The following is a 19,362-nucleotide window of genomic DNA, read 5'->3' as shown; positions in this document are numbered from 1 at the left end:
GCTTATTAGTTTGGTTTATTTTCACTCCTGCTGTATGTGGTCTTAACATATCTGAGTAGCATATTTAAATATTCTGCAAGTATTTGCTTAAACAAAGTATTTTGTTGTTTAAATAAATTTGTTTTCATTTTCAATCAGTATGGCTTCTACTAATCTTCCTTTAAAGCAACTGTTCCAGACAATGAGGCTCTCACATGATATCCTGAGACAGAACATGACAGAATGTGAAGACCATAAAAGAGAGCCCTCTGGGATTATTGCTGTATTGGAATCAGTTTTAAAGTTTATTAAGGACATACTGATTAACTTCATGAAGCTTATGGAAATGTTATCTCTCCCAACCGAAACCTTGTCTAAAGTTACCTCCCAAACAAGGAAAGGTTTTAAAGAACCCTTAACAGAAGAGGAGAAAATTCGGCGAAGACAACTTAACCTCTGTTTCTATTGTGGGGGAACTGGTCACCGCATCACAGGGTGTCCAGTAAGACCCCCTAGAGGATCAAGTCAAGATACAGCCAAGTTTAAAATAGACTCTGATGTTAAGGGAACAAATTATTCTTCCACTAGCAAACTTAAAGATACCCCTGAAGAGGATACAGCTACTGAGAATACATCTATTCTACAAGCAACCGTTTCTAACACGCTTCAAGAAATGGTACCTGATTTGAAACAGATGGTTGTTGGCAGTACAACTTCAACAACATCCACTACCCATGCCACTGCCTCTGTTTCTGCATCTACCACATTGGGGAACTCTGCAAAAACACCTCCTGGAAATCCTGCACATTACCTTGTTTCTGCCCTGGTTGGAGATCCATCTAACAAAAGTCACTCATCAGACATAAAAGTGACAAATCTTCAAGCTGAATCAGACCCTGACAAATCTAAAGTTCCACACCTCCCTGCACCACCTTCACCCAGCTACTCATTGACTGAGAAAGAATTGAATGAGATGGTTAAATTGGATATAAATGACACAGAAAATGAATTCCTGGACTCTGAAGGAGAGGTCATACTTTACCCGGAGGTACTCTACCAATCAGGCAGATATGACCCAGATAACGAATTCCTTGACTCTGAAGGAGAGGTCTTTTCCTACCCGGAGGTACTCTGCCCATCAGCCAGCCCATTGCAAGCTGCTGGGTATAATCAGGAACCTCTAAATCAAAACTGTCTTGGTTTTTCAGCTCTTGTTATGCCTACAGGGATATCTTCTAAGGGTCCCCAATCTCAGGCAGCTGTTCCAAGCGAAGAATCCATTCCATCTGATTGTATTAGGGCTTCAAATGGAACACTTGTTCGTAAATCCCACCTTCAGATGTTTGAACAGGCATTGAGCGCCCGGAGTGCGCTCTTTGGAGGGGGCATCTGTCATGAACCAAGCCTCCAGACTAAAAAGAAAAGGTCTGGGAGGCATTCTGCTAAGTAGGGCTGTGTGGGGATTTGAACCTGTGGCTCTGTGGTTGCTATTTCTGTTTGCTTACATGTTGAGCCACAGCCAGTTCTAGCAATAGCATGGATCTTAATAGATCTGATAAATAACTATTTGCCTTGTTATTACACCTGTGCAACACACAGGTGTTCTCAATTCTGGAATTAATCAGAACCAACCCTGTGCAAAACCTCCCTATTTAAGGATGGCTTTTAGTCTGCATTTTTTGCTTCACATTGGATCTGTTTTGTCAAGTCAGAACCTGTTTCCTGTACTTCTTTGGAGAAAGATTTCACCTTTGCACCTGTTTACAAGGTATTACCAGGAGAAAGCCTTTACCTTTAAACCTGTTACCAATCTACAAGTTTGTTTCCTGCTTTATGCAATTCCTGCACTCAGCTATTGCCAGAAGAAAGACTTCACCTTTGCACCTGTTTACAAGGTATTACCAGGAGAAAGCCTTTACCTTTAAACCTGTTAGCAGTTCACAAGTTTGTATCCTGCCTTGTGCAATTCCTGCACTCAGCTATAACCAGGAGAAAGACTTTACCTTTAAACCTGTTACCAGTTCACAAGTTTGTATCCTGCCTTGTGCAATTCCTGCACTCAGCTATAACCAGGAGAAAGACTTTACCTTTACACCTGTTACCAGTTCACAAGTCTGTTTCCTGCCTTGTGCAATTCTTGCACTTAGCAATTACCAGGAGAAAGACTTAAACTTGCAAACTGGTAACAGGTTTAAAGGTAGTTTCCTGCCTTGTGCAATTCCTGCACTCAGCAATTACGAGGAGAAAGACTTTTACCTTTAAACCTGCTTACAAGTTGTTTTCTGCCTTGTGCTAATCTTACATTTCAGTTATTACCAGGAGAAAGACTTTCCTTTTTGAATCTGCATCTCTGCTTACTAGTTTTGTTTATTTTCACTCCTGCTGTATGTGGTCTTAACATATCTGAGTAGCATATTTAAATATTCTGCAAGTATTTGCTTAAACAAAGTATTTTGTTGTTTAAATAAATTTGTTTTCATTTTCAATCAGTATGGCTTCTACTAATCTTCCTTTAAAGCAACTGTTCCAGACAATGAGGCTCTCACATGATATCCTGAGACAGAACATGACACCCTGTTCCAGTTTAGGAACGGGACAAATTACTTCCATGGTAGAGAGGTCTTTTACACAGCGTAAGAACGCCTCTCGTTTTATCTGGTCTACAGACAATCGTGAAAGATGAAATCTCCCTCTTGGGAGAAAATCCTTGAATTCCAGTTGATACCCGTGGGTCACGATTTCAAGCACCCAGGGGTCCTGAACATCTCTTGCCCAAGCCTGAGCAAAGAAAGAAAGTCTGCCCCCTACTAGATCTGGTCCCGGATCGGGGACTGCACCTTCATGCTGTCTTTGTAGCAGCAGCGGGCTTCTTGGTATGTTTACCTTTAAGGTGCACGTCTGAGCGCGCAAAATTAAGCCCCGCCCATCATGTCTGATGATCGCCTAGGCCTAAACAACCGCATGGTGAAGCGGTTCAGAGTATAAGCCATGTGGATCTAATAAACCCCTAAGCACACGCAAAATGTGGCCCAACTGTTTATAAACATAAAAACGTTTAGCGTATTTCTGCCTCTCCCAGTGTCCTTTATAATGCGGTTATCCATTATAATGCTTGCCCAATATGTCATAAAATAAAGTAAGCATAGGTTACTCAGTAATACCCTTTGTTTTACAGGTCTACTGCTTACCCCTTCGCTTGCAGGGAAATAAATGTCAGTCAGTTCTGATATACCAAGTCTCCTCAGAAATAAAGGTCTGCACATACCTCAATGCTGCTTGTAGCATGAAACCGTTCTCCACACTGAAGATGTCTCTTGTATTACCTTCAGAGTCTTGAGGGAACCAACATGGATCTTAGTTACAGCTGCTAAGATCATCAACCTCAGGGCAGAAATCTTCTTCCATATCCCCCTGAGGAAAATAGTACTCACCGGTACCATTTAAAATAAAAAACTTCTTGATTGAAGAAACTAAAACTAACACCTCACTTTACCTCTTCTGAGTATAACACAGGCAAAGAGAATGACTGGGGGTGGAGGGAAAGGGAGGAGCTATATATACAGCTCTGCTGTGGTGCTGTTTGCCACTTCCTGTTAGCAGGAGGATAATATCCCACAAGTAAGGATGAAATCCCTGGACACGTATCTTGTAGAAGAAATGAGTTACTAGAGTACAAACAAAATTTGCTCTGTAGAATGTAGCAAGGTTAGGCTTGTGAAGTTTGAAGTGAGCACTCCTAATTCTAATTCTCACAGAATAATTTATTAAATTACAAAAAAAATGTGGCGGACATAAATAATGAAATTAAACTGCAAAATTATATTTTCCACATAAATACAAAATGTCACTTCCATTAGAAAAAAATGTTCCTAGTACAAAGTTATTAATGTTTTTATGTGGCATATGCACACATGCTGTCACATATATATTCAAACAACGCCTTCTCAGAGAGTTTCAGTGGCTTGTGTAAAACAGGAAAAATAAGACAGAGAGAGAAACACGTCTCACATGATCACTAGGGGGCGCTCTATACCAAAATATACAATAAAAAAAATTAAATAATCAAAAAGTGGCTTGTGGGACACATTAAGTCTTCATTGACACAATACACAACACAGTCAACTCTCTAGTAATGACTTTTACAAGGAGGTTTTTAGCTAAAGGAAGTATCAATCAGAAATGATTCTATTTCAAATTGAAATGCATTCATGCACATTTCAATTCTGAAATTTCAATCCCTTTATTATTACAATCTCAAATTGTTTTATTGCCCCTTTAGGGCTCTGATGCATACTTAAAGGGACATAATACTCATATGCTAAATCACTTGAAAGTGATGCATTATAACTGTAAAAAGCTGACAGGAAAATATCACCTGAGCATCTCTATGCAAAAAAGGAAGATAATTTACCTCACAATCTCCTCAGTTCAGCAGAGTAAGTTCTGTGTAAAAAGTTATAATTCAGCTGATGCCCAGCTGCAGGTAAAAAAACAAATGAAGAAATGAACAGCAGCCAATCAGCAGCAACAGTGCTGAGGTCATGAACTCTTTTACTGTGATCTCATGAGATTTCATAGTAAACTTCCTTAAACTGAATAGGGAAATAACATGAGAGTGCAGAAGACTCAATCCCTTAGCTGTCCCGAGACAGACATACTGATTTGCTTCTTAGAAGTCCTTTACAATGGGATGTGGCTACTGAGGAACTTTTGAGGTAAAATATCTTTCTTTTTTACATAGAGATGTTCAGGTGATATTTTCTAGTCAGCTTTTTACAGCTATGCTGCATCACTTTCAAGTGTTTCAACATTTGGGTATCATGGCCCTTTAAGTACATACTCCATAGCATTAGATAGGATTGTGATCCGATACACAGAGCTTAGAAAAATAAATACAGATAAAGACTGCCCTTGTATATTCATTCATTTGGAAAATCCTGAACATGCAGTTGAGCTTACCAGATAAAGACCGGGGTACATCCCCTTGTAAAGAGACATTTGTTTGAGGTATGTCCATTGCCAAAGAATTGTCCACTTGAAATCCAAGTTTATATTCCACCTGCAACACAGTTATTTATACATCAAAAAATAAAAATACCACTAATTTATTGTGGAATAAGTTAGAAACTCCCAAAAGTTAAATATTTCTCTCTCTCTCTCCTCTCAAAAGTATTCTATAAACAAAAAACACAGAGCATCTGGAGTCATAACGTGGCAAAAACATAAATTATGCTTACCTGATAATTTCATTTCCATCGAGGGGAGGAGAGTCCACTGGTTCATTCATTACTTGTGGGAAATAAGAACCTGACCACCCGGAGGAGGCAAAGACACCCCAGCCAAAGGCTTAAATACCTCCCCCACTTCCCTCATCCCCCAGTCATTCTGCTGAGGGAACAAGGAACAGTAGGAGAAATATCAGGGTATAAATGGTGACAGAAGAACAAAAACTAAATTTAGGTCCATCCACCGGAGCAACGGGCGGGAGCCGTGGACTCTCCTCCCCTCGATGAAAATAAAATTATCAGTTAAGCATAATTTATGTTTTCCATCTAAAGGGGAGGAGAGTCCACGGCTTAATTTATTACTTGTGGGAACAAATACCCAAGTTCTAGAGCAGGGGTCGCCAACCTTTTCGGACCTCAGGGACCACTAAACTCACAATTTTGGATTTTGTGGACCACTAACATGATTTATTTATTTTTTTTAAATTACAAACCTCTATAATGTTTATATATACATATACACACACACATACTGTACATAAATAGTATAACCATAGCGAAGTTTACATTATGTATATATTTACACATTTTTAAGAATTATTTTTTGGAATTAACTAACTGAATGACAGAACTGAGAGAACACTTCCAAACGACGGATGAAGGGTGAGAGCCAACAGCGCAGACGCGCACCTTACTCTAAGAGAGGCAAAAAGTTGGAAAAAAAAGAATTATGTTTAAAAGGACCACAAGACTTCCAAGTTACCTCCCCAGTTAGGAATTATTCAAAACTACTTATGATCATGGATAGACATCAGAGTCATAAATTAAGTTTATATTAGAAAGCTCTCAATATGGATGTGAGCTAACCACGACTGATGTTACTGGCAATTACTATAATACTGGTGGGATATGGCTGATCTGTTGAATGGCAATTACTGGAATTCAGGTGGAATGGCTTTTGTGCGCGAGTAAATTATTAGAATGAAAAATAATATTTAATAAAAAATGAACAGTTATTTAACTCCATCTGAAGGAATTAGGAAAACTACTACAAAGAGACAGGTAAAGGGGAGAAAAATGAAATATGAGAATTTTTCTTTATTTACTTTAATTCCTCTATTTCAAGCCAAGACTATGCCAACCTCTGCTGGCATTAGAATGGAATCATCTTCCTCTGAGCAGCGCGCCGGGCGGGAGGAGTTAAAAATACAATCTAACTACGCAACATGGGTAGAGAGATTGTAATTTAACTCCTCCGTCTGTTTTCACTGATGTCCAGCCAGCCACTGCAGGGAGTTGCGGCGCCACGGGGGTGACACCATCAGAGGAGATTAAAGGGACACAGAACCCACATTTATTCTTCCATGATTCAGATAGAGCATGCAGCTTTAAGCAACTTTCTAATTTACTAATATTTTTCTTCTCTCTCTCGCTATCTTTATTTGAAAAAGAAGGCATCTAAGTTTTTTTGTTCAGACCTCTGGAAAGCACTTTTATTGGTGGATGAATTTATCCACCAATCAGCAAGAACCCAGGTTGTTCACCAAAAATGGGCCGGCATCTAAACTTACATTTTTGCATTACAAATAAAGATTCCAAGAGAATTAAGAAAATTTGATAATAGGAGTAAATTAGAAAGGTGCTTAAAATGTCATGCTCTATCTGAATCACGAAAGAAAAAATTTGGGTTGTGTCCCTTTAATTCCTGCTTGATGGAATCAAGGACCACCAACATCTTCTCATGGACCACTGGTTGGCAACCGCTGCTCTAGAGGACACTGAATGAAAAACCGGGAGGGAAAAAAAATGCGGACCCTAATCTGAAGGCACCACAGTCTGTAAAACCTTTCTCCCAAAAACTGCTTCCGCCGAAGCAAAAACATCAAATTTGTAAAACTTTCTAAAAAGGTATGTAAGGAGGACCAAGTAGCCGCCTTACAAATCTGCTCCATAGAGGCATCATTCTTAAAGGCCCAAGAAGAAGCCACAGCTCTAGTCGAATGAGTCGTGATCATCTGAGGAGGCTTATGTCCTGCTGTCTCATAGGCTAAGCAAATAGTGCTCCTCAACCAAAAGGACAAAGAAGTAGAAGAGGCTTTCTGCCCCTTGCGCTTCCCTGCATACACCACAAAAAGAGAGATGTAGATGGTCTGAATTCCTTTGTAGCCTGAAGATAAAACTTCAAGGCTTGAACCACGTCCAAATTATGAAGTAACCCCTCCTTAGGAGAAGAGGGGTTAGGACACAAAGAAGGAACTATTATTTCCTGATTGATGTTACGATTAGACAAAACTTTGGGAAGAAATCCCAAACCAGTGCGCAGAACTGAAGCAGGCTCAAATTGCAAGGCCAAATCAGACTGTGTGAGCCGATGCAATAGCCAACAGAAAGAGAAGCTTCCAGGAAAGTATCTTAATGTCAATAGAGTGCATAGGGTTAAACGGAACCCTCTGCAATACCCTCAGAACCAAGTTCAAGCCCAAGGGAGGAGCGGACTGTCTAAACACAGGACTGATTCTACACAGAGCCTAACCAAAGGACTGAATATCAGGAATGTCAGCGAGCCTCTTGTGCAACAAAAAGTAAATTTATGCTTACCTGATAAATTGATTTCTTCTATGATACGAAGAGTCCACGGATTCATCCTTTACTTGTGAAATATTATCCTCCTGCTAACAGGAAGTGGCAAAGAGCACCACAGCAGAGCTGTCTATATAGCTCCTCCCTTGACTCCACCACACCCAGTCATTCGACCGAAGGTATAGGAAGAAAAATGAGAAACTAAAAGGTGCTGAGGTGACTGAAGTTTTAAATAAAAAAATATAATCTGTCTTAAATTGACAGGGCGGGCCGTGGACTCGTATCATAGAAGAAATCAATTTATCAGGTAAGCATAAATTTACTTTTTTTCTATAAGATAAGACGAGTCCACTGATTCATCCTTTACTTGTGGAATACAATACCAAAGCTACAGGACACGGATGAATGGGAGGGACAAGACAGATGCCTAAACAGAAGGCACCACTGCTTGAAGAACTTTTCTCCCAAAAATAGCCTCCGAAGAAGCAAAAGTATCAAATTTGGAAAAGGTATGAAGTGACGACCAAGTCACAGCCTTACAAATCTGTTCAACAGAAGCATCATTTTTAAAAGCCCATGTGGAAGCCACCGCTCTAGTAGAGTGAGCTGTAATTCTTTCAGGAGGCTGATGTCCAGCAGTCTCGTATGCCAAACGGATTATGCTTTTTAGCCAAAAAGAAAGAGGTAGCCGTAGCTTTTTGACCTCTACGTTTTCCAGAATAGACAACAAACAGAGAAGATGTTTGACGGAAATCTTTGGTCTCTTGCAAGTAAAATTTCAAAGCACGAACCACGTCCAAATTGTGTAACAGATGCTCCTTCTTAGAAGAGTTAGGACACAGAGAAGGAACAACAATTTCCTGATTAATATTTTTATTAGTAACAACCTTAGGAAGGAATCCAGGTTTGGTACGCAAAACCACCTTATCGGAATGGAAAACAAGATAAGGCGAGTCGCATTGCAATGCAGATAGTTCAGAAACTCTTCGAGCCGAAGAGATAGCAACTAAAAACAGAACTTTCCAAGATAGAAATTTAATATCTATGGAATGCATAGGTTCAAACGGAACCCCTTGAAGAATTTTAAGAACTAAATTCAAACTCCATGGCGGAGCAACAGGTTTAAACACAGGCTTGATTCTAACTAAAGCCTAACAGAACGACTGAACGTCTGGAACATCTGCCAGACGCTTGTGCAGTAAAATTGATAAAGCAGATATCTGTCCCTTTAGGGAACTAGCTGATAACCCCTTCTCCAATCCTTCTTGGAGAAAGGACAAAATCCTAGGAATCCTGATCTTACTCCATGAGTAGCCTTTGGATTTATACCAATAAAGATATTTACGCCATATCTTATGGTAAATTTTCCTAGTGACAGGCTTTCGAGCCTGAATCAAGGTATCTATGACCGACTCAGAGAATCCCCGCTTAGATAAAATCAAGCGTTCAATCTCCAGGCAGTCAGCCGCAGAGAAACTAGATTTGGATGCTGGAACGGACCTTGAATGAGAAGGTCCTGTCTCAGCGGCAGTATCCACAGTGGTAGAGATGACATTTCCACCAGGTCTGCATACCATGTCCTGCGTGGCCACGCAGGTGCTATCAAAATCACCGAAGCCCTCTCCTCTTTGATTCTGGCAATCAGACGAGGAAGGAGAGGAAATGGTGGAAACACATAAGCCAGGTTGAACGACCAAGGTACTGCTAGAGCATCTATCAGTACTGCTTGAGGATCCCTTGATCTGGACCCGTAACAAGGAAGTTTGGCATTCTGACAAGATGCCATCAAATCCAATTCTGGTGTGCCCCATTGATGAATCAATTGTGCAAAAACCTCTGGATGGAGCTCCCACTCCCCGGATGAAAATTCTGACAACTTAGAAAATCCGCTTCCCAGTTCTCCACTCCTGGGATATAGATTGCTGATAGATGGCAAGAGTGAGTCTCTGCCCATCTAATTATTTTGGAAACCTCTATCATCGCTAGAGAACTCTTTGTTCCCTCTTGATGATTGATATATGCTACAGTCATGATATTGTCCGACTGGAATCTTATGAATCTGGCCCGATGCCAGCTGAGGCCACGCCTGAAGCGCGTTTAATATCGTTCTCAGTTCTAGAATATTTATTGGAAGGAGAGCCTCCTCCTGAGTCCACACACCCTGTGCTTTCAGGGAATTCCAGACTGCACCCCAGCCCAATAGGCAGGCGTCCGTCATCACTATGACCCATGCTGGCCTGCGGAAACACATTCCCTGGGACAGATGATCCTGTGACAACCACCAAAGAAGAGAGTATCTGGTCTCCTGATCCAGATTTATCTGAGGAGATAAATGTGCATAATCCCCATTCCACTGTTTGAGCATGCATAGTTGCAGTGGTCTGAGATGCAAGCGAGCAAACGGAACTATGTCCATTGCCGCTACCATTAGTCCAATTACCTACATACACTGAGCCACTGACGGCCGAGGAATGGAATGAAGAGCTCGGCAGGTGGTTAAGATCTTTGATTTTCTGACCTCGGTCAGAAAAATGTTCATGTCCACCGAATCTATCAGAGTTCCCAGGAATGGAACTCTTGTGAGAGGAATAAGTGAACTCTTCTGTACGTTCACCTTCCACCCGTGAGATCTTAGAAAAGCCAACACGATGTCCGTGTGAGATTTGGCTAGTTGGTAAATTGACGCCTGAATTAAGATATCGTCCAGATAAGGCGCCACTGCTATGCCCCACGGCCTTAGAACCGCCAAAAGGGACCCTAGCACTCTTGTGAAAATCCTGGGAGCTGTGGCCAACCCGAAGGGAAGAGCCACAAACTGGTAATAATTGTCCAGGAAGGCGAACCTGTGGAACTGGTGATGATCTTTGTGGATAGGAATGTGAAGATACGCATCCTTCAATCATTGGTAAAATAGTCTGAATGGTCTCCATCTTGAAGGATGGAACTCTTAGGAATTGGTTTAGGATCTTGAAATCTAAAATCGGTCTGAAGTTTCCCTCTTTTTTGGGAACCACGAACAGATTGGAGTAAAACCCCTGCCCCTGTTCTGCTTTTGGAACTGGGCAGATTACCCCCATAGCATATAGGTCTTCTACACAGACAACTGTGAAAGATGAAATCTCCCCTTTGGAGGAGAATCTTTGAATTCTAGAAGATACCCCCGGGCCACAATTTCTAATGCCCAGGAATCCTGAACGTCTCTTGCCCAAACTTGAGCTTAGAGAGAAAGTCTGCCCCCCATTAGATCCGGTTCCGGATCGGGGGCTGCCCCTTCATGCTGTCTTGGTAGCAGCAGCGGGCTTCTTGGCCCGTTTACCCTTATTCCAGGTCTGGTTAGGTCTCCAGACAGACTTGGATTGAGCAAAATTCCCCTCCTGCTTTGTGGCAGGGGAGGAGGTAGCAGGACCACCTTTGAAGTTTCGAAAGGAACGAAAATTATTATGTTTGGCCCTCATTCTATTTGTCTTATCCTGAGGAAGGGCATGGCCTTTTCCTCCAGTGATGTCGGAAATTATTTCCTTCAGTTCAGGTCTGAATAGGGTCTTACCTTTGAAAGGAATAGCTAATAGCTTAAATTTTGATGACACATCAGCAGACCAGGACTTAAGCCATAACGCTCCATGCGCCAAAATGGCAAAACCTGAAATCTTTGCCGCTAATTTAGCCAGTTGAAAAGTGGCATCTGTAATAAAAGAATTAGCTAGCTTGAGAGTCTTAATTCTATCTAAAATCTCATCCAATGGGGTCTCAACCTTAAGAGCCTCCTCAAGAGCCTCAAACCAAAAAGCAGCTGCAGTAGTTACAGGAACAATGCATGCTATAGGTTGCAGAAGAAAACCCAGATGAATAAATATTTTCTTTAGAAGACCCTCTAATTTTTCATCCATAGGATCTTTGAAAGCACAACTGTCCTCAATAGGTATAGTTGTATGCTTAGCTAGGGTAGAAACAGCTCCCCCCACCTTAGGGACCGTCTGCCACGAATCCCGAATGGTGTCAGATATGGGAAACATTTTCTTAAAAGTAGGAGGGGGAGAGAACGGAATGCCTGGTCTATCCCATTCCTTAGTAACAATGTCTGAAATCCTCTTAGGAACCAGAAAAACAGAGTAAGAAGGAACCTCTAGATATCTATCCATTTTACACAATTTCTCTGGAGGAATTACAATAGGGTCACAGTCATCCAGAGTCACTAAAGCCTCCCTTAGTAACAAGCGGAGGTGTTCAAGCTTAAACTTAAAAGCCGTCATATCTGAGTCTGTTTGAGGGAACATCTTTCCTGAATCAGAAAGCTCTCCTTCAGACAGCAATTCCCCTACCCCCAATTAAGAGCATTGTGAGGGAACATAGGAAATGGCTAATAAAGCGTCAGAGGGCTCAGCATTTACTCTCATACCGGGCCTACTGCGCTTCCCCTGCAAATCAGGCAGTTTAGATAATACTTCTGTAAGGGTAGTAGACATAACTGCGGCCATATCTTGCAGTGTGAAAGAATTAGACGCACTAGAAGTACTTGGCGTCGCTTGTGCGGGCGTTAAATGTTGTGACACTTGGGGAGAAGTAGATGGCAAAACCTGACTGAGTCTGACTGAGAATCATCCTGGACATACTTTTAGTAGCTAAAATATGTTCTTTGCAATGTAAGGCCCTTTCAGTACATGAGGGACACATTTTAAGTGGGGGTTCCACAATGGCTTCTAAACACATGGAACATTGGCTTTCCTCAATGTCAGACATGTTAAACAGGCTAGTAATGACCACAAACAGGCTTGAAAACACTTTATTTAGTGAAAAAATAATCTTAAAAAACGGTACTGTGCCTTTAAGAGAAAAAAAAGCATACAATTTTTCCAAAACTGCTTAAAAACAATCAAATTGTCCCAGTTTTATGATAGAAGCAGCCCAATGCTGCAGAAAAGTTTGCCCCACAAGGAAAGGAATATTTAACCCTTAAAGAAAAAAACGGAAAAATGCAAAACGTTTATTTCAATAAAAAGCACCCCCTGCACCTTGCCACAGCCTACCTGCCCTCAGGGGTCTGTAAAACCGGGTTAAACCTTTGTTAGGGCACAATACAGCTCACAAAGGCCCACCGGATGAGGAGTTTACTGCTTAAGAAAAAACAACTTTGCAACTGAGGCGCGAAAATAGGCCCCACCCATCTCACTCGATGCCTCACAGCCCAACTTAACCGCACCAGAGCGGTCTAAAAACCTAGCGATGTGGGTTCATAAACCCAGAAATGAAGCCATGTGTACCCTTCTTAAATAAAGCATAAAAAAAAATCTCTCCTTTAAAATTGTTAACTGCACTCCCAAACATGTAAACGTTTGCCCACAAACATTCAAACATCAGTGTCAACCATTTTTATATAGCCCATATATGCAAGCTCAGTAATACCCCTCTTTAAACTTTAGGATTACTGCTTACCCTCTCCCTCATGGGGATACTTTCAGCCAATTCTGAAATAACAGTCTCTCCAGAAAAAAATGACTGAACATACCTCACTGCTTATAGCATGAAAAACGTTTCTCACACTGAAGTTCCTTAAGTACTCCTCAGCCATTCTGTGGGAACTGCACTGGATCTTAGTAACAACTGCTAAGATCATCAGCCTCCAGGCAGAAGTCTTCATCCATCTGCTGCCTGAGGGACAATAGTACACACCGGTACCATTTAAAATAAAAAACTCTTGCTTGAAGAAAATAAAAACTAACATTTTATCACCTCTTTCACTTTACCCTTCCTAGTACTTAGAGTAGGCAAAGATAATGACTGGGGGGTGGAGTCAAGGGAGGAGCTATATAGACATCTCTGCTGTGGTGCTCTTTGCCACTTCCTGTTAGCAGGAGGATAATATCCCACAAGTAAAGGATGAATCCGTGGACTCGTCTTATCTTATAGAAGAAACGGATAATGCCGAAATCTGTCCCTTCAAGGAACTGGCAGGAAGTTACTTTTCCAAACCATCCTGGAGAAAGGACAGAATCCTGGATACCTTAACCTTGTGCCAAGGATATCCATGCTTCTCACACCAGGACAAGTAAGTCCTCCACACCTTATGATAGATGGATGCAACGAGTGACCGGCTTTGTAGCCTGAACGAGTGTATCAATCACTCTCTCAGAAATCCCTCTCTTGGCCAAGACTAAGCGTTCAATCTGTGTTGAAAGGGACCCTGTACCAACAGATCCCTGCGACAGGGTAACCTCCATGGAGGAGAAGATGACATCCCCACCAGATTCGCAAACCACGTCTTGCACGGCCACGACTGAGCAATCAGAAAAAGTGAAGCTTGCTCCTGCTTGATGCGGGCCACTTCACGAGGTAGAAGTGGCAACGGTGGAAATATGTAAACTAGGGTGAACCCCCAAGGCACCGCTAAGGCATCTATCAGCTCTGCCTAGGGATCCCTAGACCGCGACCCGTATCTGGGTAGCTTGCAATTGAGTCTGGACGCTATGAGGTCTATCTCTGGCGTCCCCCATCTGTGACAAATCCCCGCAAACACCTCGGGATGGAGAGACCATTCCCCCGGATGGAAGGATTGTCTGCTGAGGAAATCCGCTTCCCAGTTGTCCACACCCGTAAAGTGGATTGCTGAGAGCAAGCAGTTGTGGGATTCTGCCCATTCCAATATCCAAGAAACCTCCCTCATTGCCAGAGAGCTTCTCGCCCCCCCCCCCCCTGGTTGTTCATGTAAGCCACTGAGGTAATGTTTGTCTGGAATCTGATGAAGCTTAACGACCCCAGTAGAGGCCTTGCCTTCAGAGCATTGTAGATCGCTTGAAGTTCCAGAATATTGATCGGGAGGAGAGACTCCTCTCGAGACCCTTTTCCCTGTGCTATCCTGACAACTCAGACAGCTCCACATCCTGCCAGACTCGCATCCGTGGTCACAATCTCCCAGGACGGTCTCAGAAAGGATGTCCATTGGGACAGTTGTTCCGGACGGATCCACCAAGAGAAGGATTCCCTCGTCGGATCGTCCAAAGAAATCTGTTGGGATAGGTCTGTATGATCGCCGTTCCACTGTCTCAACATGCATAACTGAAGAGGTCTGAGGTGGAAACTGGCGAATGGAATGACATCAATGCTGGTCACCATGAGCCTGATCACCTCCATACTCTGAGCCACCGAGGGACTGGAGGAGGACTGAAGGGCAATACAAGTGGACGCAATCTTCCTGCGTCGCTGATCTGTGAAAAATATCCTCATGGATATAAAATCTATTACCATTCGCAGGAACTCCACCCTGTTGCTGGGAATCAGGGATCTCTTTCCTGAGTTTATCTTCCAACCGTGGGATTAGAGCCCTCGAGTGATCCTCTGCGAGACTGAATGATGGCGCCTGGACTAAAATGTCGTCCAGATAGGGTGCCACAGCAATGCCTCTGGATCTAGCCACGGCAAGTAGCACGCCCAGAACCTTTGTGAAGACTCTAGGGGCCCTCGCCAGGCCAAAGGGAAGGGCCCCAAACTGGAAATGTTGGTCCAGGAATGCAAATCTCAGGAACCTGAAGTGGTCGCTGTGGATTGGCACATGAAGATAGGCATCTTTCAAGTCTCGTCGTCATGAACTGACCCTCTTGAACAAGGGGAAGAATAAGATCTGATCGTTTCCACTTTGGAACAGCCAGAAATTTGTTTAAACATTTTAGGTTCTGAATCTGGCAGAACGTGCCCTCCTCCTTTGGGACCACGAAAAGGTTTGAATAGTACCCTAGACCCCTTTCTGCTGGGGGTACCGGTACAATTACTCCGAGGGAAGAGAGATCCCTCACACATTCTAGAAAGGCGTCTCTCTTTTCTGGAAGACAGGTTTGACAGGAGGAATCTGCCCCTGGGTGGATGAGATCTGAATCCTATCCTGTATCCTTGGGCGACAACCTCCAGAACCCAAGGTTCCTGAACATCCTGCAACCAGGCTTCTGAGAAGAGAGATAATCTGCCCCCTACTTGGCCCAGAGACCGGGTCAGGGGCTGCCCCTTCATGCCGACTTTGCTTCAGCGGGCTTGTTGTTCTGCTTGGGACTTATTCCAAGACTGAGCTGGTTTCCAAGTGTCCTTGGACTGATCCGCTTTCATGACGGGCTGTTGGCATTGGGCCTTGACCGCACGAAAGGGACGAAAAGTAGATCCCTTAGGCTTAACCTTCTTATCATGCGGTAGGAAAGCACCCTTGCCTCAAGTAACAGTGGATATGATCGTGTCCAATCCAGAAAATGGAAGGGATAGCAGTCTAGAGACTTAGAGGTCCTGTCCGCAGACCATGACTTTAGCCACAGAGCCCTGCTGGCTAATACGGAAAAACCTGACACCTTTGTGTTCAGGCGAATAATTTGCATATTGGCATCACAAATCAAAGAATTAGCAACCCTCAAAACCTTAATTCTCTCCTGTATCTCGTCGAGGGGAGTTTTATCAAGCTTAGGAATCAAAGGTTCCTCCGGTAGCTTCGGTTCCGGAACCTCGAGGGTAGCAAGCACTTGCTTCAGCTAAAAAGCGCAAATTTTCCATCCTAAACCAAAAGTCAGGCTCCTCTGCAGTCGGAGCTTTAGATGACAGACTCCGACCCAGAAAAAATGTCCTCCGAAGAGTCGGAGTCGTCCTCATCAGCGGATAATCTTTCCGAAATATCCATTGGCGTAGATGACCCCTGGGTCGGATCGCCATATTTTACCTTATGCTTGTGGCAGAACGTGGTAAGGCGCTAAATCACCTTAGAGACTGCCGTTTGCAGTAAGTCCACCCATTGCCAGAGCCTCATCTAACACATGTTATGTATAAACCCCCCCTGTTCAATAATCCTTCTACCAGGGATATTAACCCTTGATTCTATAAAGATAAAATGTATCACACTGTGACCCTGTCTTCTGCGTTATCATTAAATGTATAAAGAATTAAGCTATCTTACCAGAATCTATGCCGTGGAACAGGAACACGGCCTCTCAAGTGTGACAGTGTAGTAGCATCGCTCCTGACATGGACTCGAGTGTAGGAAGCAGGCAGCGAAACTCTTCAACACTGATTGCTTATGGAGCTGTTAAAATGGGTCGGGATGGTTTTGCAGAAAGACTCTCCCTGCATCTCCGGACTCTAACTTTCGCTTAGGCTCTCACCGACAGGCTGACAGGACTACTTAAAACTCCAGTCCCATACCGAAGAGTACTACCCTCCATAAGAGACTACTTTGAATCTTCTGACACTTCTCTGCCAACCTCCTCTGACAAAAGGCAAAGAATGACTGGGGGATGAGGGAAGTGGGGGAGGTATTTAAGCCTTTGGCTGGGGTATCTTTGCCTCCTCCTGGTGGCCAGGCTCTTATTTCCCACAAGTAATGAATGAAGCCGTGGGCTCTCCTACCCTTTAGATGGAAATAAGGGAGCACAATAATAAATTAGGCTATTCTGTAAATCCACAGGTACACCAAGTACATTTTACTGTAAATAAGAGAATCAGCATACAGCAGTATTCAGCTTTTATACACTGGGGCTTTGGCTTCCTATATAAGATGAAATCCTTATTTCATGTGCACTTCACCCACCTCATATGGATTACAAAAATATTAAATACCTTTTGCTTTTGTACAAAAATTACGCTTTATCCCACACTCCCCTAGGAGACTAAAAGCTAATTCTGTAAACTGCAAATGCTGCCAATTATATAGCTGATTTAGGAAATTTGCAACACTTTGAAAATGTAGGTTACAGATTCTGCTTTTTGGCCTCTATAAAAGGCGCATGGCATGAAGCACAAATTTTACACAAATCAAGGAGGTGTTTAAAGTATATTTTAGAGGTACTTTGAATTATAACACTACTGCTTTTGATGCGGTTCCTTTTCTTTCTTTTTTTATCTACTCATGTAATTATCAATTGTTTCCATGGGTACCAGTTTTATAGCTAATCTTAGTATTTTAAATCAAAAGATTATATCTTAAATTACACACACAAAAAAAATATAAATTTAAAAGAATAATTTACACCAACAATGCTCTGGTCGTGTATAAACAAGACATTACTGTAATCACTAGATTACCAACAAAAAAACACTGCATATAAAGGAAAATTTGGAACAACAAGGCTTTGACACTATATATTTGATTTTCAAGTTAGGCAATGTGCAATGGTAATTTTTTTTTGGATTTTATTACTTCCTGCTTCTGAAACAAGAAAGTTCAAAAACGTGGCAGCACTCTGCCTATATATGGATCTTACAAAATAAAAAATGTAGCCAAAGCACTGACAACTAAACACCAGTTTTGCCAATGATAAAACAAACTCAAATAAAAGTATTAGATAGAGAATGGATAATCTGTAATTGCTGTTAACATACCTTGGATTTAGAGTGCCAGCTAAAATGAAGGCTGTTTGTCTCACTGGGAACAAGCAAGTTGAATGACAGTGCATAGTGATTGACAATATCATTCCTTACATAATATAATTCCGCATCCAAACCTGCAAAAAAGAAAGGACATATTTCATTGTAGTTTGTAAAAGCACAGTCTACTAGTTCTCATTTTTTCTTGCCAAAGCCCTAAATACTTCAGAATTTCATAAATCACAAAAACAAAATGTATGCTTACCTGATAAACATATTTATTTCCAGACAGGGAGAGTCCACGAATCATTCTAATTACTAGTGGGATATTCACTCCTGGCCAGCAGGAGGAGGCAAAGAGCACCCCAGCAGAGCTGTTAAGATTTGAATCCTATCCTGTAACCGTGGGACACTATGTCTATAGCCCAGGAATCTGGGATATCGCGTATCAAAGCCTGCAGGAAAAAAATGAGTCTGCCCCCCACTTGATCCAATACAGGATCGGGGGCGGTCCCATCATGCCGATTTAGAATCATCGGAAGGCTTCTTGGCTTGCTTTCCTTTATTCCAAAGCTGAGGGACGAAAATTAGAACTCTGTCGACCCTTAGGCCTATTCTTTTTATCCTGAGGTAGGAAAGCGCCCTTTCCAACTGTAATTTCAGAAATTATTTAAGCCAAACCTGGACCAAACAAGATTTTACCCTTATAAGGCAAAGATAAAGGCTTGGACGCGACATCTGCAGAGCAAGATTTTAACCATAGAACTCTGCGAGCTAATACCAGAAATCTTAGCTCCCAGCCTAAGAACTTGCATGTTGGCATCACAAATAAAAGGTATAGGCTAGCTTTAGAGCCTTGATCCTGTCTTGGATCGCCTCTATAGTCGTCTCTAAGATAAGATTAGTCATTGCACCAATAAGATGCTGTCCCCGCAATTGCAGCAATACTAGCAACAGGCTGCCACTGCAATCCCTGATAAATATACATTTTCTTCAAAAAAGCCTCAAGCTTCTTATCCATGGGATCCTTGAAAGAACAACTATCATCAATCGGAATAGTAGTTCTCTTGGCAAGAGTAGAGATAGCTCCCTCTACCTTGGGTACTATGCGCCACGAATAGTCAGCGACAGTAAACATCCTTTTAAAAACAGGGGACTGGGGAAAAAGGAATCCCTGGTTTATCCCATTATTGAGTTAAGATATCTGCCATACCGTCTGGAACTGGAAACACTTCCACAGACGAGGGTTTATCAT

General features: G+C 42.3%; 1 protein-coding gene across 2 annotated transcripts in view; it reads right to left on the bottom strand.

Moving 5' to 3' along the window:
- The window catches only part of RYK (receptor like tyrosine kinase), a 677,262-nt gene that overhangs the window by 541,243 nt on the left and 116,657 nt on the right, over positions 1-19,362 (bottom strand). For both annotated transcript variants that reach the window (XM_053709793.1, XM_053709795.1), the window contains exons 2-3: positions 18,123-18,244; positions 4,939-5,038 (exon numbers count right to left, since the gene is read on the bottom strand). In XM_053709793.1, coding sequence (XP_053565768.1) covers positions 4,939-5,038; positions 18,123-18,244 — 222 coding nt within the window. The remainder of the gene's footprint in view (positions 1-4,938; positions 5,039-18,122; positions 18,245-19,362) is intronic.

The sequence above is a fragment of the Bombina bombina genome, chromosome 4 (assembly GCF_027579735.1).
Source record: "Bombina bombina isolate aBomBom1 chromosome 4, aBomBom1.pri, whole genome shotgun sequence".
Classification (NCBI taxonomy): Eukaryota; Metazoa; Chordata; class Amphibia; order Anura; family Bombinatoridae; genus Bombina; species Bombina bombina.
Note: the sequence above shows the minus strand (reverse complement) of the source record. Positions and strands in the feature narration are given on the sequence as shown.